The sequence below is a fragment of the Chiloscyllium plagiosum genome, chromosome 34, assembly GCF_004010195.1.
Source record: "Chiloscyllium plagiosum isolate BGI_BamShark_2017 chromosome 34, ASM401019v2, whole genome shotgun sequence".
In the NCBI taxonomy this organism is placed as follows: Eukaryota; Metazoa; Chordata; class Chondrichthyes; order Orectolobiformes; family Hemiscylliidae; genus Chiloscyllium; species Chiloscyllium plagiosum.
Window position 1 is genome coordinate 12,279,581 of NC_057743.1, and position 14,130 is coordinate 12,293,710.

The 14,130-nt window shown below is 40.0% G+C and overlaps 1 protein-coding gene across 4 annotated transcripts in view; it reads right to left on the reverse strand.

Annotated features, from left to right (window-relative positions):
* The window catches only part of disp3 (dispatched RND transporter family member 3), a 492,208-nt gene that overhangs the window by 31,691 nt on the left and 446,387 nt on the right, over positions 1–14,130 (reverse strand). For all 4 annotated transcript variants that reach the window (XM_043675594.1, XM_043675595.1, XM_043675596.1 and 1 more), the window contains 3 exons: positions 9,547–9,677; positions 6,371–6,543; positions 4,904–5,030 (listed from right to left, as the gene is read on the reverse strand). In XM_043675594.1, coding sequence (XP_043531529.1) covers positions 4,904–5,030; positions 6,371–6,543; positions 9,547–9,677 — 431 coding nt within the window. The remainder of the gene's footprint in view (positions 1–4,903; positions 5,031–6,370; positions 6,544–9,546; positions 9,678–14,130) is intronic.

Genomic DNA, 14,130 nt, shown 5'->3' on the forward strand with positions numbered 1-14,130 from the left:
GAGTATTGTATTCACTGAAGCAAGGAATGTTAGTGGTTGGGGCACAAAGGAGACTTATTTCGAAAAGCTTGTGTTAACATCAAGCAGTCTCAAATATTTATCCTCTTCAGATATGCTATGACACAGCTCTGCAGCAGGTGGGTCTTGAACCCAGATGTCTTGGTCCAGAGGTAGGGGGACACAATCGCTGTGCCACATGAGCCCTATTAAGGGAAATTAGATGCCGGGTGAAACTCAGCTTAATCTGCACCAGTAGTTGCATCTCAGCACAAACTCCTGAACAGTGGGGCTCAATGCTCAAATGGGATTTTTCTTTTCACCAATTCTCCTGTGTTCCCTCACAGCAATTAATGTAAGGTTACAGTTGTTTCTTTGCTAGGGGACCATGCCCATTAGGAACAAGGCTCCATTAGTCAAATTCATAAAAGTACTGGCAAATTTCTCTTGATATTTCTGATATTATTAGATTTTGCATTAAAAAAAATAAATAATTGCATTTATGTAGTGCCTCTTATAACCTCAGGACTTGCAAAAGTACATTTGTTATTGTTGTTATTGTTACAGTTTTGAAATATAGTTACTGCAGTGATTTAGAAAAGATGACAGCTAATTTCCATACATGAAGATTCCAGAAATAGCAATGTAAGAATGAAAAGATAGTTGTTTTTTGAAATGTTGATTGAAAGATGAATATTGTTCTCAGAATAGTGCCATGAGATCTTTTACATACAACTGAAATGGCGGATGGAGCCTCAATTTAAGTTATCATGTGATATCTATTATTTGATTGTACTATAAATTGTCAGAGAGAGAAAGTGAGGGCTGCAGATGCTGGAGATCAGAGCTGAAAATGTGTTGCTGAAAAAGCGCAGCAGGTCAGGCAGCATCCAAGGAACAGGAGAATCGACGTTTCGGGCATAATTCCTGAAGAAGGGCTTATGCCCGAAACATCGATTCTCCTGTTCTTTGGATGCTGGCTGACCTGCTGCGCTTTTCCAGCAACACATTTTCAGCTATAAATTGTCAGTACTACATTAGAGAGATAACCCAAAATTTCTGTGCTCCCTTTGGATTGGGATTAGATCCTAGAGCTGTCTGACTCGGAAGAAGTATGCTCCTAACCGATCCAACATTGACACACTGAGAAGGATGTCATATCATTTTTAAAAATCCATTTATGAGACGTGTGCTTCACTACTTATTGCTGAACGCAAAGTGATCTTGAGCAAACTGTGGTGAACTGACTTCCTAAACCCTTACATCTGTTTGGTAAGATAGACACATTAGAAAGGGAGTTCAGAATTTTGATCCAGTGACAGTGAAGTAGCAATGACATATTTCTGAGACAGGATGATGAATGACTTGGAAGGGATCTTGCAGGTCGTGATGTATCCATTTATCTGTTGCCCTTGTCCTTCTAGATGGTAGCGGTCATGAGTTTGGAAGATGCTGTCTAAAGAACCTTGGTGAATTTCTGCAGTGCATCTTGTATATCGTACTGAGCTTTGGTGATGGAGAAAGTGAATTCTTGTGGCTATGATGCCAATCAAATACGTTGTTTTGTCTAGAGTGGTGTCAGGCTTCTTGAGTGTTGTTGAGGCTGCATTCATTCAAGTAAGTGGGGAATATTCCATCAAATCCCTGACATGAGCCTGATTGATGGTCGATAAGCTTTGCACGTGAATTACTTGCAGCAGGATTCCTATTGTCTGACCTGCTCTTGAAGTCAGAGTGTTTATATGGCAAGTTCAGATTGCTTTCTGATCAATGGTAACCCTACAGGATGTTGATAATTGGTTATAGTAATGATAATGCTATTGATTATCAAGGGATGATGGTTTCATTCATACAGTGAGTTTTACAGCATAAAAAGGTCCTCCAGACCATTATGTGGCCAATGGTCATCAAACACCTGCCCACTCTATTTCCATTTTCCAGCACTTGTCATATACATGTGCTATGCCATTTCAAGTGATCTTCCAAATATTTTTCAAGTGTTGTGATGATTCTCACTTCTAGCACCTTGCAGGCAATGAGTTCCAGATGACCTCTGGATGAAAGAAATCCTTCATTGAATCCCTCTAAACCTCTGACTCTTTACCTTATATCTATGCCTCAGGTTATTGATTCCTCTATGAAAGGAAAAGGTTTCTATCTATCCTAGCCATGCCCTTCATAATTTTGCTCACATCATCCTTCCCACAGTGTTGTGACTAGAACTGCATACAGGATGTGGCCTAACTAACATTTTGCACAGCTCCATCATAACCTTCCTGTTCTTGCAATCAAAAGCATTTAGTAATATAAGCAAGTATAGCCTTATGCTTTCTGAACCACCTTATCACTTGTTCTGTTGCCTACAATTATGTGTGGAGATGTACACAATGGTCCTTTTGATCCTCTGTATTTCCTAGGGTCTTATAATTTATCTTGTACTCCCTTGATTTATTAATCCTTCCAAAATGCATTACCTCACACTTATCAGGATTAAATTCCATTTATCATTGTTATGCCCATTCAACTAACCCATTTTGTAATCGAAGGCTTTTCTCCTCACTATTTACCCCACCATTCATTTTCTATCATCACTAATTGTGTAAAATTACAAATCAAACTTCTTACATTCATGTACAGATCACTAACATACACTACAAACAGACATAGACTTCATATCTCAAAAACAAACTTTAATTATCAACTTGCCATTAAGCAAATTTGAATCCAACTTGCCAAATTGCCCTGGAACACTCCTTGGCCAATTTCCTACATAAAAGCATGTGAAAAGCTTTATTAAAGTCCAGATGAGCTATATCCATTGCACCACCTTCATCCACACATCTAATCACCTCTTCAAAAAACTTAATTAAGCCAGTTAGTCATGAGATTCCTTGGAAAAAGCTGACTATTTCTGACAGGTAAAAACAAGGGCTGCAGATGCTGGAAACCAGAGTCTAGATTACAGTGGTGCTGTAAAAGCACAGCAGATCAGGCAGCATCCAAGGAGCAGGAAAAGCCCTTCATCAGGAATAGAGGCAGGGTGCCTGCAGGGTGGAAAGATAAATGAGAAAGGGGTGGGGGTGGGGAGAAAGTAGCATAGAGTACAATGGGTGAATGGGGGTGGGGATGAAGGTGATAAGTCAGAGATGAGGGTGGAGTGGATAGGTGGAAAGGAAGCTAGGCAGGTAGGACAGGTCATGGGGACGGTGCTGAGCTGGAAGGTTGGAACTGGGGTGAGGTGGGGGAAGGGGAAATGAGGAAACTGGTGAAGTCCACATTGATGCCCTGGGGTTGAAGTGTTCCGAGGTGGAAGATGAGGTGTTCATCTTCCTCCTCTTCCGCCTCATCTTCCGCCTCTGATATCCTTGCCTCTCCAAGAGATTCATTTTTTCCCAATAGTTTCCTTACTACTGGTGTTAAGACTCCTTACCTATAGTTGCTTGAGTTATCCCTACCACTTAGCCATACTTCATTTTTAATTAATCCAGTCCTTCCATAATGTTTTCTGTCTCCAGACAGGATTTGTAAAGTAATGTGAGGGCCTTTGCAATCTCCTCTCTTGCCCACCACATCACCCTGGGATACATCTCATCTGGAGCTGGGGACTCATTCAATTCTAAGCTCACTAAACCTCCTCCCTCTCAATTGTAATTTGTTCAAATATATCACAGTCCTCTTCCCTGACTTCTATACCTATAATGTTCTTCTCCATCATGAATAGAAAAGTAAAGCAATCATTTGAAACCTTACCCATATTTCCCAACTCAATCCACAGTTTGTAACTTAGGTCCCTATTAGGCTCCATACTTTCCCTGGTTATTTTCTTGTTCCTAATATTTGGATTTTCCTTTATTTTACGTGCCACTGTTTTTTCATGCCCCCTCTTTGCTGTTTATATCTTCTCACACTCTCATATTCAGAGCCCTCAATATCTACCATAAGCTTTCCTCCTTTTCCTTATGCAATTCTGTATATCCCCTCGATACCCAAGGTTCTTTGGACTTTACGTCTCACTCTTTAGCTTTACAAAAATGTATTAGCTCTGCACTTTCACTATTTCTTTTGTGAAATATTCCAACTGCTCTGGTTTTCAATTTCTCTGGATTCTGCTTTATCATATTATAATAAATGAGTTGTGGTCTCTATCACTAAAATATTCTCCCAGTGACACTTCTACCACTTACTGGTTTTGTTTATTAATATTCGGTCCAATATTGCTCTGTCTCTTGTAGGAATTTTGACCTACTGGCTTATATGCTCTGCTGGATACATTTTAAGAATTCCATCCCCTCTAGGCCTTTTACACTTAGTCTATCAATCTTGAGGAAATTGAAATGCCTTACTATTATTACCATATTATTTTTACACTTCTCTGAAATTTTTCTATATATTGCAGCCTTCTGAAAGTCCAAGTAAACCACATCCACTGGCTCCCTTTATCAACTCATTATTGTCCATGCCATACACAGGGAAAAATCTACCTCAGGAGCAAATTAACTCCTGTCTTCCAAATTTGTATGAATCCAGGCAGAAAATAACCTTGCAAACATTGCTAAAAATAATTAGGTTACGGATTGTCTTGGCAGATAGCAAATCAAAAAGTGGACAGAAAGGCAGAAACAGGGGTCACAGAAGAAGGTTGCAAACATACAAATCATCATGTAGGAAAAGGTTATTTGGCCCATCAAATGTGCTTCACATTATGATGGCTGAAGACGTCATGGATATAAGATTTCTTGCTCCCTCCCAAAACCCAGCTCCCCCTTGCCTTCACCGAATCACTACACCAATATGTAATTTTCTGCAGTACTTTGTAGATTGACCCTGTGGTCCTCTAATGATTCACTATCTGAACTGACTCTTCCAGATAGTTGAGTTTGGCTTTATACGTATGTTCTTATCTCACCTGAAGGTAAACACTGAGCACCTCCTGGCTTCACCAATTCCGAATTACTGCTGATAGCTTTGCAAATCTTACACAGATTTCCAATTTCTTGGAACAGGTCAAAACTCTCATCGTAGATGACACTGCCCTTTCAGGAGAGAAAAAGAGTGGGAAAGAAAAATAGATAATTAAGAAATTAGTCACATTTCTACATCATAATTTAGCTTATCTCATCCAAACATCATATATTCCGTGACCTTAGTGGACCCAGGAGACCACCATCCATGGCAAAGCAGCTGGCCTGATTGGTACTCCATCCACCAACTTAAGAACACATTGCCTCCAATATTGAGGCTGCAGAACATACTACCTACAAGCTACACTTCAAAAACTTCTAAGCCTCTTTTGACAGTGCATTCAAAATGTGTCACCTTGACAACCTAAGAGAAGGGTAGCAGATGAATGGGAGTATCACCACCTGAATATTCCTCTCCGACCCACAGGCAAATCTTGGCTTGGAACCATGTTGCCATTTCTTCGCTGTCACTGCACCACATGGGTTGCAGAGGTTGAAGAAGACAGCTCACCACCACTTTCTTGAATGAGATTAGGATGGCCATCAAATGTTTATGTTGTCAAAGATACTCATATCCCTTGAATGAATAAAAGTACAAAAGCTTTTTATTGACCAACTAACTCTCCTGTGATTATTCAGGAATTTGTTGTGACAATCCCCAGTGGTTTATTGGCAATTTTTAAAAACTAGTAATTGCAGGGCATTGCTATAATTTAAAACAAAGTGGTTTCAGGAATATGGTCATGTTTATTAAGGCCAACATTTGTTACTTGTTCCAAGTTGCCCTTGAGAAATTGGTAGTGAACCTCCTTTTTTGTCCACTTCAGTGTGATAAAGGCATTTCATTAGTGAGTTCCAGAAATTTGACCTGGTGACAAGCGACATCCCTGAGTCAGAATGATGCATGATTTTGGAGTTCAGAAGTGACTGTGTCCCCATCTACTGCTGTCCTTGTCCTTGTCCTTGCAAATGGTAGAGCTTGTGGGTTTAGTCAATAGGTTGCTCATGGAAGGTCAGGTACTTTCTACAGAAGCATAGTCATTCTTTGGTATTGGAAAATATCATAAATGGATCATTAAAGAAACACATCAGAAGAGATCATGCAAATAAAAACAGCACTAGAGAAATGGAAGGACTGACAGGCAAGCCTATCTTGCTCTATAATTCCCATCTATCAGCAAGTATAAGAAATAGAGGGTGAGCTATTCACTGAATTACTTTCATAGACTCCATAGTGACATTTTAGGGAAAATGAAAGGAGTCTTATCCTTTAAAAACAATTATTGTGTAAGGTTTTGAAGTCCGTATCATGGCTTTTATGACATGTAGACAGGGTAACTTTGGAACAGATCGTTGGCAAAGGAAGAATACACACAACTTGAAAATAAAATGATTCAAAGGCAGTCACATACCATATCTGCTATCACATGATTATCTTGCTTTCTTGTGCGATTCACTCCCAAAATCCCAAACACAACGAAGACCATAGCACCTGTGTCCACTAGAGGACGCACTGCTGGCTTCCCACAGCCATCGTTCATGCAGGGATTGAAATCAAATGTTGGAGCTTCCTCAACGTTCGAGACTAAGAATGCAGAACAAAATGACATAATTAATCAAGACATCAGCACCTTTTATAAATTATACACTAGTTTTACAGGCACTGTTTCTCATGATAGTCAAATTCTTTCTTTTTGATCCCTACTTTTTATAAAATATAATTCTCCTCTTCCTGTTCCTTTTCCTGTCGGTCATCCAAGGGTTCTTGAGGATGTTAGCAATGTCAGTCTGAAACTAGCCGTTGTATTCTATAGCGATATTTGCCAGCCACACCTTCCATCCACCAGTCAGTGGATAGTTTGGAATTCACCAGCACTGCTTGCACCATGCCATTTTAAAAGCCAGTAGTGTGCATTTGGACAAGGACTGATGATCCAGAGTTATCCTGCACGGTTCCTGACATTTGCACCTGTTGTGACTCGCAGGGGGGAGTTGGCATCCTGTTTTGTGGGCAGGGTACCGAAAGTCCCGCTGATGCAGTGGTGCTGATATGGGACCTCCTCCTCCTACAGGAACACAAAACCATGTCAGCTTGGCTCAAGTTTGTGACCCAGGTCAGTACAGTCTAAGCCATCTGGAGAAATGCCCAGCACTGTAGGAAGAAGGTCAATGAAGAAGGTCAGTGTAGGAAGAAGGTCCACCTTTCCATTTAAGTGCTACCATATTCTCTCTGATATCTCACAATACTCTAACTTAGCTGTACTGGCCACTAAGACTATATTGTATTGCTCTTACTATAGCACGCAATATCTTCCTTGACTCCCTGTCACCGAACCCCCGACACCAATAAACAGTATACTATCTGTGCTGCCAACTCACTCACTCAGGGCACCTCCCTACCTGCACCCATTATAATAGCTTCATCTCCTGTGGTACCTGCCTTTCCTTCATTCCATTTGGAAAACAGAAAGAGTCAAGACGGGATGGTGTGTTGCCTATCATTTGGCTTTTCACCAATTATGAGGACAGGCTCTGGACTCTGACGGTGCCAAGCCGCTGACTAACCATGCTTAAACTCCTGTACTGGTATTAGTGGCTACCAGTTTATTGTTACAGGAATCCTCAGTTGAAGGCTAATCCCCTTGATTTGACTGAGGCATGCTCACAACAATGACAAGCTTCCTGGCTTTGGTCTGTGTTAAGCAGTAGGCATGTCTGTAGTAAAATGAGCTGGTTATCTCTGACTGAGGGACAAAAGCACAAAAAGTGAAGCAAGGCAGGAATGCTATGAACAATCAGGGAGGCTTATAGTGAGTGAGTCCTGTGACAGCAAACAAACAGCCAAGAATGCAGCCTGATTCTCTGAATTTCAATTTTGCTTGCAGAATTAGCACTTTATAAAATGTATCTTCGAAGTCCATATACACAATATCAATCACATTATTTCATTAATTCTCTCTGTTACCTCATCAAACATCAGTCGTGTCAGTTAAAATTTTATTTCCCTTTAGGTGATAGTAGAATCCTTGTCTAATAAAGGGCAGCACTAATTTGTGAATATTTTTGGATATAAGTTGCTTAGGAAACTAGGGAAGGCAAGAAAGGATGTAGGAAGGCAATGTTACTTAAGGTGAACATTGCAGTACTGGAACATAAGCTAGAGCTGTCAAAGACTAGTAGGTTTGAGTTAAGGAATAATAGTAGTGCTATTACACATTAGGTTTTATTCTTTCAGGCACAGCCCAATGGAAAAGAAGAGAAGCAAACACACAGGGAAATTCAAAGTGGTGCAAGGAGTATAGAACAATGGAAATGAGGGACCTCTAATATTCTACTCTTACATAAATAAGGTTAGCACTGGTGTATAGGGCAGAATGGCGGAAGAGTATTGGAACTGTGTTCAGGAAGATTTTCTTAAACAATACATTTCCAGTCCAAACAAAGGAGGAGACATTGCTGATTGGTTCCGTGGAATGAGGTAGACCAAGAGGATCAAGTGTTAGGAGGGAAGACTAAGGAAACGATAACCTTTGTATCATGAGGGTTAAACTATTTATGAAAAAGGACAATGAACCTAGCTGTCTTCCAAAAATCTAACCTTGCACTCTCTGATATTTCTTATATGTTGCCTCTTGGTGAATCATTTAAACTGACAATATTAGTTTTCAGATGTGCATTGATGATACACACCAGTTTAATCTCACCACCACATCTCTTGATCTGTCACTGATTTCTAAATTGTTACATTACTTGGTTAACATTCAACACTGATAAGCAGAAATTTACGCCAACTAAATATTACCAAGTTCAAAGTTATTATCTTTAGTCCTAACACTAACTGGGTCTGGCCACTGATTCCATTTCCCTTCCTTCCATCAATCAGAATGGGCCAGTCTGTATGCTAGCATGATGTCATATTTGACCCCAAGTCGTGCTCTTGACCACATATGCATTGTCTTTAAGAATGCAATATTTCCATGTTGATAACATCACTTGATATTTGCTTCACCTAATTGGTTTGTGAAACCTTCACCCATGCTTTTGTTACCTCTAGATTTCACTATTTAGCCAAGGCTGGCATGCATCCCATGTTCTATTCTCCACAAACTTGACATAATCAAAACCTTATTGCCTGTGTCCTAACTCACACTAAATTCAATTCATCCAACATTGCAGATCTTGCTGATCTGCATTAATATTTAAGCATTGCTTTGATTTCAAAATTTGCATCCTTGTTTCAAATCACAAATTGTCTTGCTCCTCCCTATCTCCATAACCTCTTTCAATCCCACAATTTTCTAACATAATCCCATTCTTCTAATTCTGGTCTCCTCTGCATCTTTTAACCTCTCCATCACTGCCGTACCTTTCGCTGCTGAGGTTTTAAGCTCAGGAATTCCCTTCCTAAACCTCTCGGTATTTCTACAAAGCTCCTTAAAACTACACCTTACTTTTGGTTATATTTCCTAATATTTACTTATGTGCTGTAGTGTTGAATTATTTTGGTGACATTCTTATGAAATGCTTATGAATTTATCACAATGCCACAGGTTTATACAAATACAATTGATTATTGTTGTTAACATACCTTTCTCATCAGGAACATAGAAAAATCCTTTATTTGGACCATTGGGTCCGGCACTAAGGATGCAGCCAGGTGGTGCTAAGCAGATACGACTGTGATAGGGAGTCTTCCGCAGCTGAGCAAAGTACAGCTTCCTAAAACAAAATCCAGAATTTAAACTGTGAGATGAACTTGACATGAATAAATGTGCCTAAGTTGGAGTAGGAATTAATACTTTGGATGTGCAAATCTTAATTATTGGCAAAATATGGGATCAACAGACCTTCTCAAATTGGAAGGTCTTCTAATAGCACAAGGAGACAGCCCTGTTCAAAACTACTGTTTAAAATTACTATTTTCAAGAAAAGCTTTCAGCTAAGATAAAAGTATGCTTTACCCCTTCACTCATGATCAGCGAATATATTTGGCAACACAATTGCAGAGATGCTGGCCAGAATTTAATTGGTCTTTGGAGTTACAGCTAACTAGAAGGATAGGTACAGTGACATGGGGAGACTTCCGTTGGCAGACCTGACAACATCACCCCACCATGCTATTTGCCACTGGCAGGAAAGATGTGGAATGGCCTATCCATCTGGACCCCAACCATTTAAGTGGTCAATTAAACATCTCTTCCCACCTCAACTGGACAACCCTCCACTGTATGGGGGAACTGTCAGGTACACTCTGCAGTCCATCTCGTAGGTGCATGAGATGAGTGTGCATTGTTTGGCTTATGAGAAGACCCTTGGAATAATGGCCACTCCATCAGCACAATGAAGGCAATTCCTGCCCCGAGTGACCCAGTAGCCTCAGACCCACTTACCTTGCTTTAACATGTACCCTGTCTTCCAAAGCAAGGCTCAACAATCAATATCATTCCCAGTAGCTACTAAGGTCACCAAGCTGCTGAATTTTTGAATGACCAGGCGTCTCATCCAACAGTCACTGTCCTTAATATGACATCACCCTTGGTGACTGCCATTTAATTGGCAGTAGCTGGTAACACACGGCTCATGTCCTATGGCCCACAAACAGGAGCCGCTCCCTGCTTTCAGGCATAGCAGTAGGATCCTAGATATTTCAAAAACTTCCAGCCACTGAGTCTTAAAGGAGTTAGGTTATGGAAGTGTAATGCAACATTCCAATGGTTCTATGCAAAATCAAGCAACTAAGATGCTTATTTCCTTATCTGTGGTTGCTTAATCAATCTCAGTTGAAGTGTAGCAACTTGTTACAAATGTGTCAGAGTTGCTGAGTTGAGCTGTGGGTTTTGAATGAATAGCCAGGATTTCTGCCTCTGATAGGATTCAGGTAACCCTTGTCTGAACATTTACTTACATGGATGTTGGGCAAAGATAGATATGGGCTCAGTTATGAGGTGTCTGATAGCTGAATAGTACTCAACATTCATTGTCTGGCTTCATGAATTAAGAATGGCCACTTCATTGACTGACTGAACAATCTGTAGTTCCTGTGGGACCAGCCGTATCAGAGAAAATGGGACAAATTCTAAACTATCTTGACATAGGGAACTATGTATTCTAGTGTATTTTATCCTACAAACTTCAGAATCAATTTTCAAATTAATCTTGGATACATGGGCTGATTTCTTTTTCTCTTGCAGTAAATTGCAATGCTACAGGGACCTTGATCTTTGTTCTTTGTGTAATAGTGTGCAGTGCAAAGCTATCTCTATCTGTTTCTCATTCATAGAAATGCAGGCCTCACTGGCTAGGCCAGTATTTATTATCAATTTCTAATTACCCTGGAGTATTGGTAATAAGTTACTTTCTTGGTCCATAGCAGTCCATGAGGTGTAGGCATACCCACAGTTCTATTAGTGAGTGAATCCCAGGATTTTAACATTGAAGGAACAGTGATATAGTTTGAAGTCTTCATGATCGAAGACACCAATAATATTCCAATGATAACAGATAAGCAAGCTACTCATGGGAGGAAGGATCTTGCAACAATCTCTATCACGAGGGACAAAATATTTGACAAACTGAAGAGATTAAATACAGACACGTCACTAGGCCCTGATGATCTGCATCCAAGAATTTTAAAGGAGGTGGTTGCAGAAGTAATGGAGACATTGGCTGAAATATTCCAGAACTCACTGAATTCTGGTTCCAGCAAATTTGAAAACTGCTTATGTAACAAGGGAGGTACACAGGAAGCAGGAAACTGTGAGCCTCACATCTGTCATTGCTAAAATGCTGGAATCCATTACTAAGGAAGAAATTGGGCATTTAATAAAATTTAATGTAATTAAATAGCATCATACATGGTTTTCCAAAAAACAAGTAATGTTTAACAAATTTTCTAGAGATCTTTGAGCATATAACAAGCAGTGTCGATCAAGGGGAACTGGTAAATATAAAATAAAACTGGTTTGTTTGGATTTTAATAGGCATTAGATAAGATTCCATATAAAAGTTTATTACACAAGAAGGAACCCATAGTAGTGGCAACATATTAGCATGAATTGAGGTCATTGAAAGTATTTAAAGAGGAGGCAGATAGATTTTTGAAATATCAGGGAGGTATGAAAGAGGAGGTTTGGCCTGGTGCAGATCAATTATGATTACTGAATGGCATGGCAGGCTTCAGGGGCTGAATTGCCTACTCCTGTTCCTATTTCTTATGTTTGGAGTCAGAATGATGTACAGCTTGGAAGGAAACTTGCAGGTGATATTGTTCCTATGTAACTGCTGACCTTCTAATTGATATAGGTCATGGAGTTCAAGAACTGATGGAAGAGCCTTGGTGAGCTATTGTAGTGTGTCTTGAATATGACAGTCACTGCTAAGACAGTGTGCCAGGTGTGGTCAAACTGAAGGTGGAAGGTGGGGATGTGTCAATTAAGTGCGATGCTTTCTCCTGGATGTGTCAAGCTTCTTGAATTTTGTTAGATCTGCACCCGTCCAGGCAAGTGGAGAGTATTCCATAATATTCCTGATGTGTAGATGAGGGACAAGCACTGGGGAGAGGAGCTACACCCCAAAGAAAACCTAGCTTCTGACTTGCTCCTGTAGCCATAGTATTTTTGTGGTTGGTCCAATTCAATTCCTCGTCAATAATAATTTCAGATGTTAATAGTGGGGAATTCAGCTATAGTAATGCCTGTTGAACCTCAAGGGGAGATGGTGAAGTTTTTGCTTGCTGGAGATGTTATATTGCTTAGTATTTAGTATATTTGGCACAAATCTTGGAGGCTCCCTGGGCTGCATATGGATGTTAATAGTGTCAAATATTGTGCAAACTTCTATGAGCATCCCAGCTCCTCAACTTTTGGTGGAGGAATGGTTATTGATGAAATAACTGAAAATGGTTGATCCTAGAACAGCATGTGAAGAAAGTTCTGCCTGATATCATGGGACTGAGATAATTGACTTGCAACAACCACAACCATCTTTCTTTGTGTGAAGTATGACTCTAAACAGTGAAGAGTTTTACACCTCTTTCCAATTAGCTCCAGTTTTACTAGCTCTTTGATTCAATTGGGGATAATTTTGTATAATGTAGCAGTCAAATGGTCATCTCATATTTAAGGGGCATTAACATGGTGTGGTGAGAATAGAGACGATTGATTGGTGAGAAGGACTCTACTGAGATTGGGTTAAGCCATGCTCTTGGTCCAAATTGACTGAACACTCCTCAAGCATGTTGGAATTTAGCTTGATGCTCATCCTGAGTATAGAACATTAAGAATCTGTTCTGACACCACTGACATTCCTTACCTCAAACACAAAACATTTTCACAATTTTTTTTCTCCAGGTGCTATGTGGGCAAGGGGAAGACACAGAAACAAAGCAGGCCATTTAGCATCTTGAGCATGTTCTGACATTAAATTAAATTATGTTTTATCTGTATCTTAACTCCACCTACCTTCCTTGGTTCCTTAATATTTTAACATTGCAAAATATACAATATGTATATAAGTATAGGTCTAACAATCTGAGTTCTGAAATTTGTAATTCATCTCGGTTGAGCAGAATTTCGAGTGGGCTGGGTGGTTGGGGGTGGGGATGGGGTGGGTGGTTGGAGGAGTTAATGAGAAGGTGAATAGGAGCTCCAGCTTTCCACTATCCTTTTCTGAAGAAGTAGCCTTGGTGTCACCTTTGGATAACCTAGCTCTTCTTTAAGTTTCTGTTCCATTCTTTTGGTAACACCCACCAGAGAAACAAAAAACAGTTTTTCTGGACTGAGTTTTCTGGTAAAATAATTTCCCCAGTGGGATTTGAGATGCCCAAATTGCCATCCCACAATTTTTACACAATTTTCTCATTAATCATGCAATTAGCTTTTATGGTGCCAGTCTTGTGGAATCAAACAGAAGGAGAAGCAGCAGTACTCTCTGTTGCTGAAATATGATGTTCATACTGCTGGCGTCATATTTGAACTCAAGATTCACAGTAATTTAGGTGCTTCAAACTAGGAACTACCTCTCACATTGTAATTTTAGACTGTCACCTCTGAGGATATGGCACTGTAAGGTAAGTTAGCTTGACAGTTTACTGGAAGAAACCTGAAGGTGGTCATGGAGGGGATGCTGGAGAGAAGGACAGTGCTGTATCCTGCTGACCAGGCAACAGGACCAG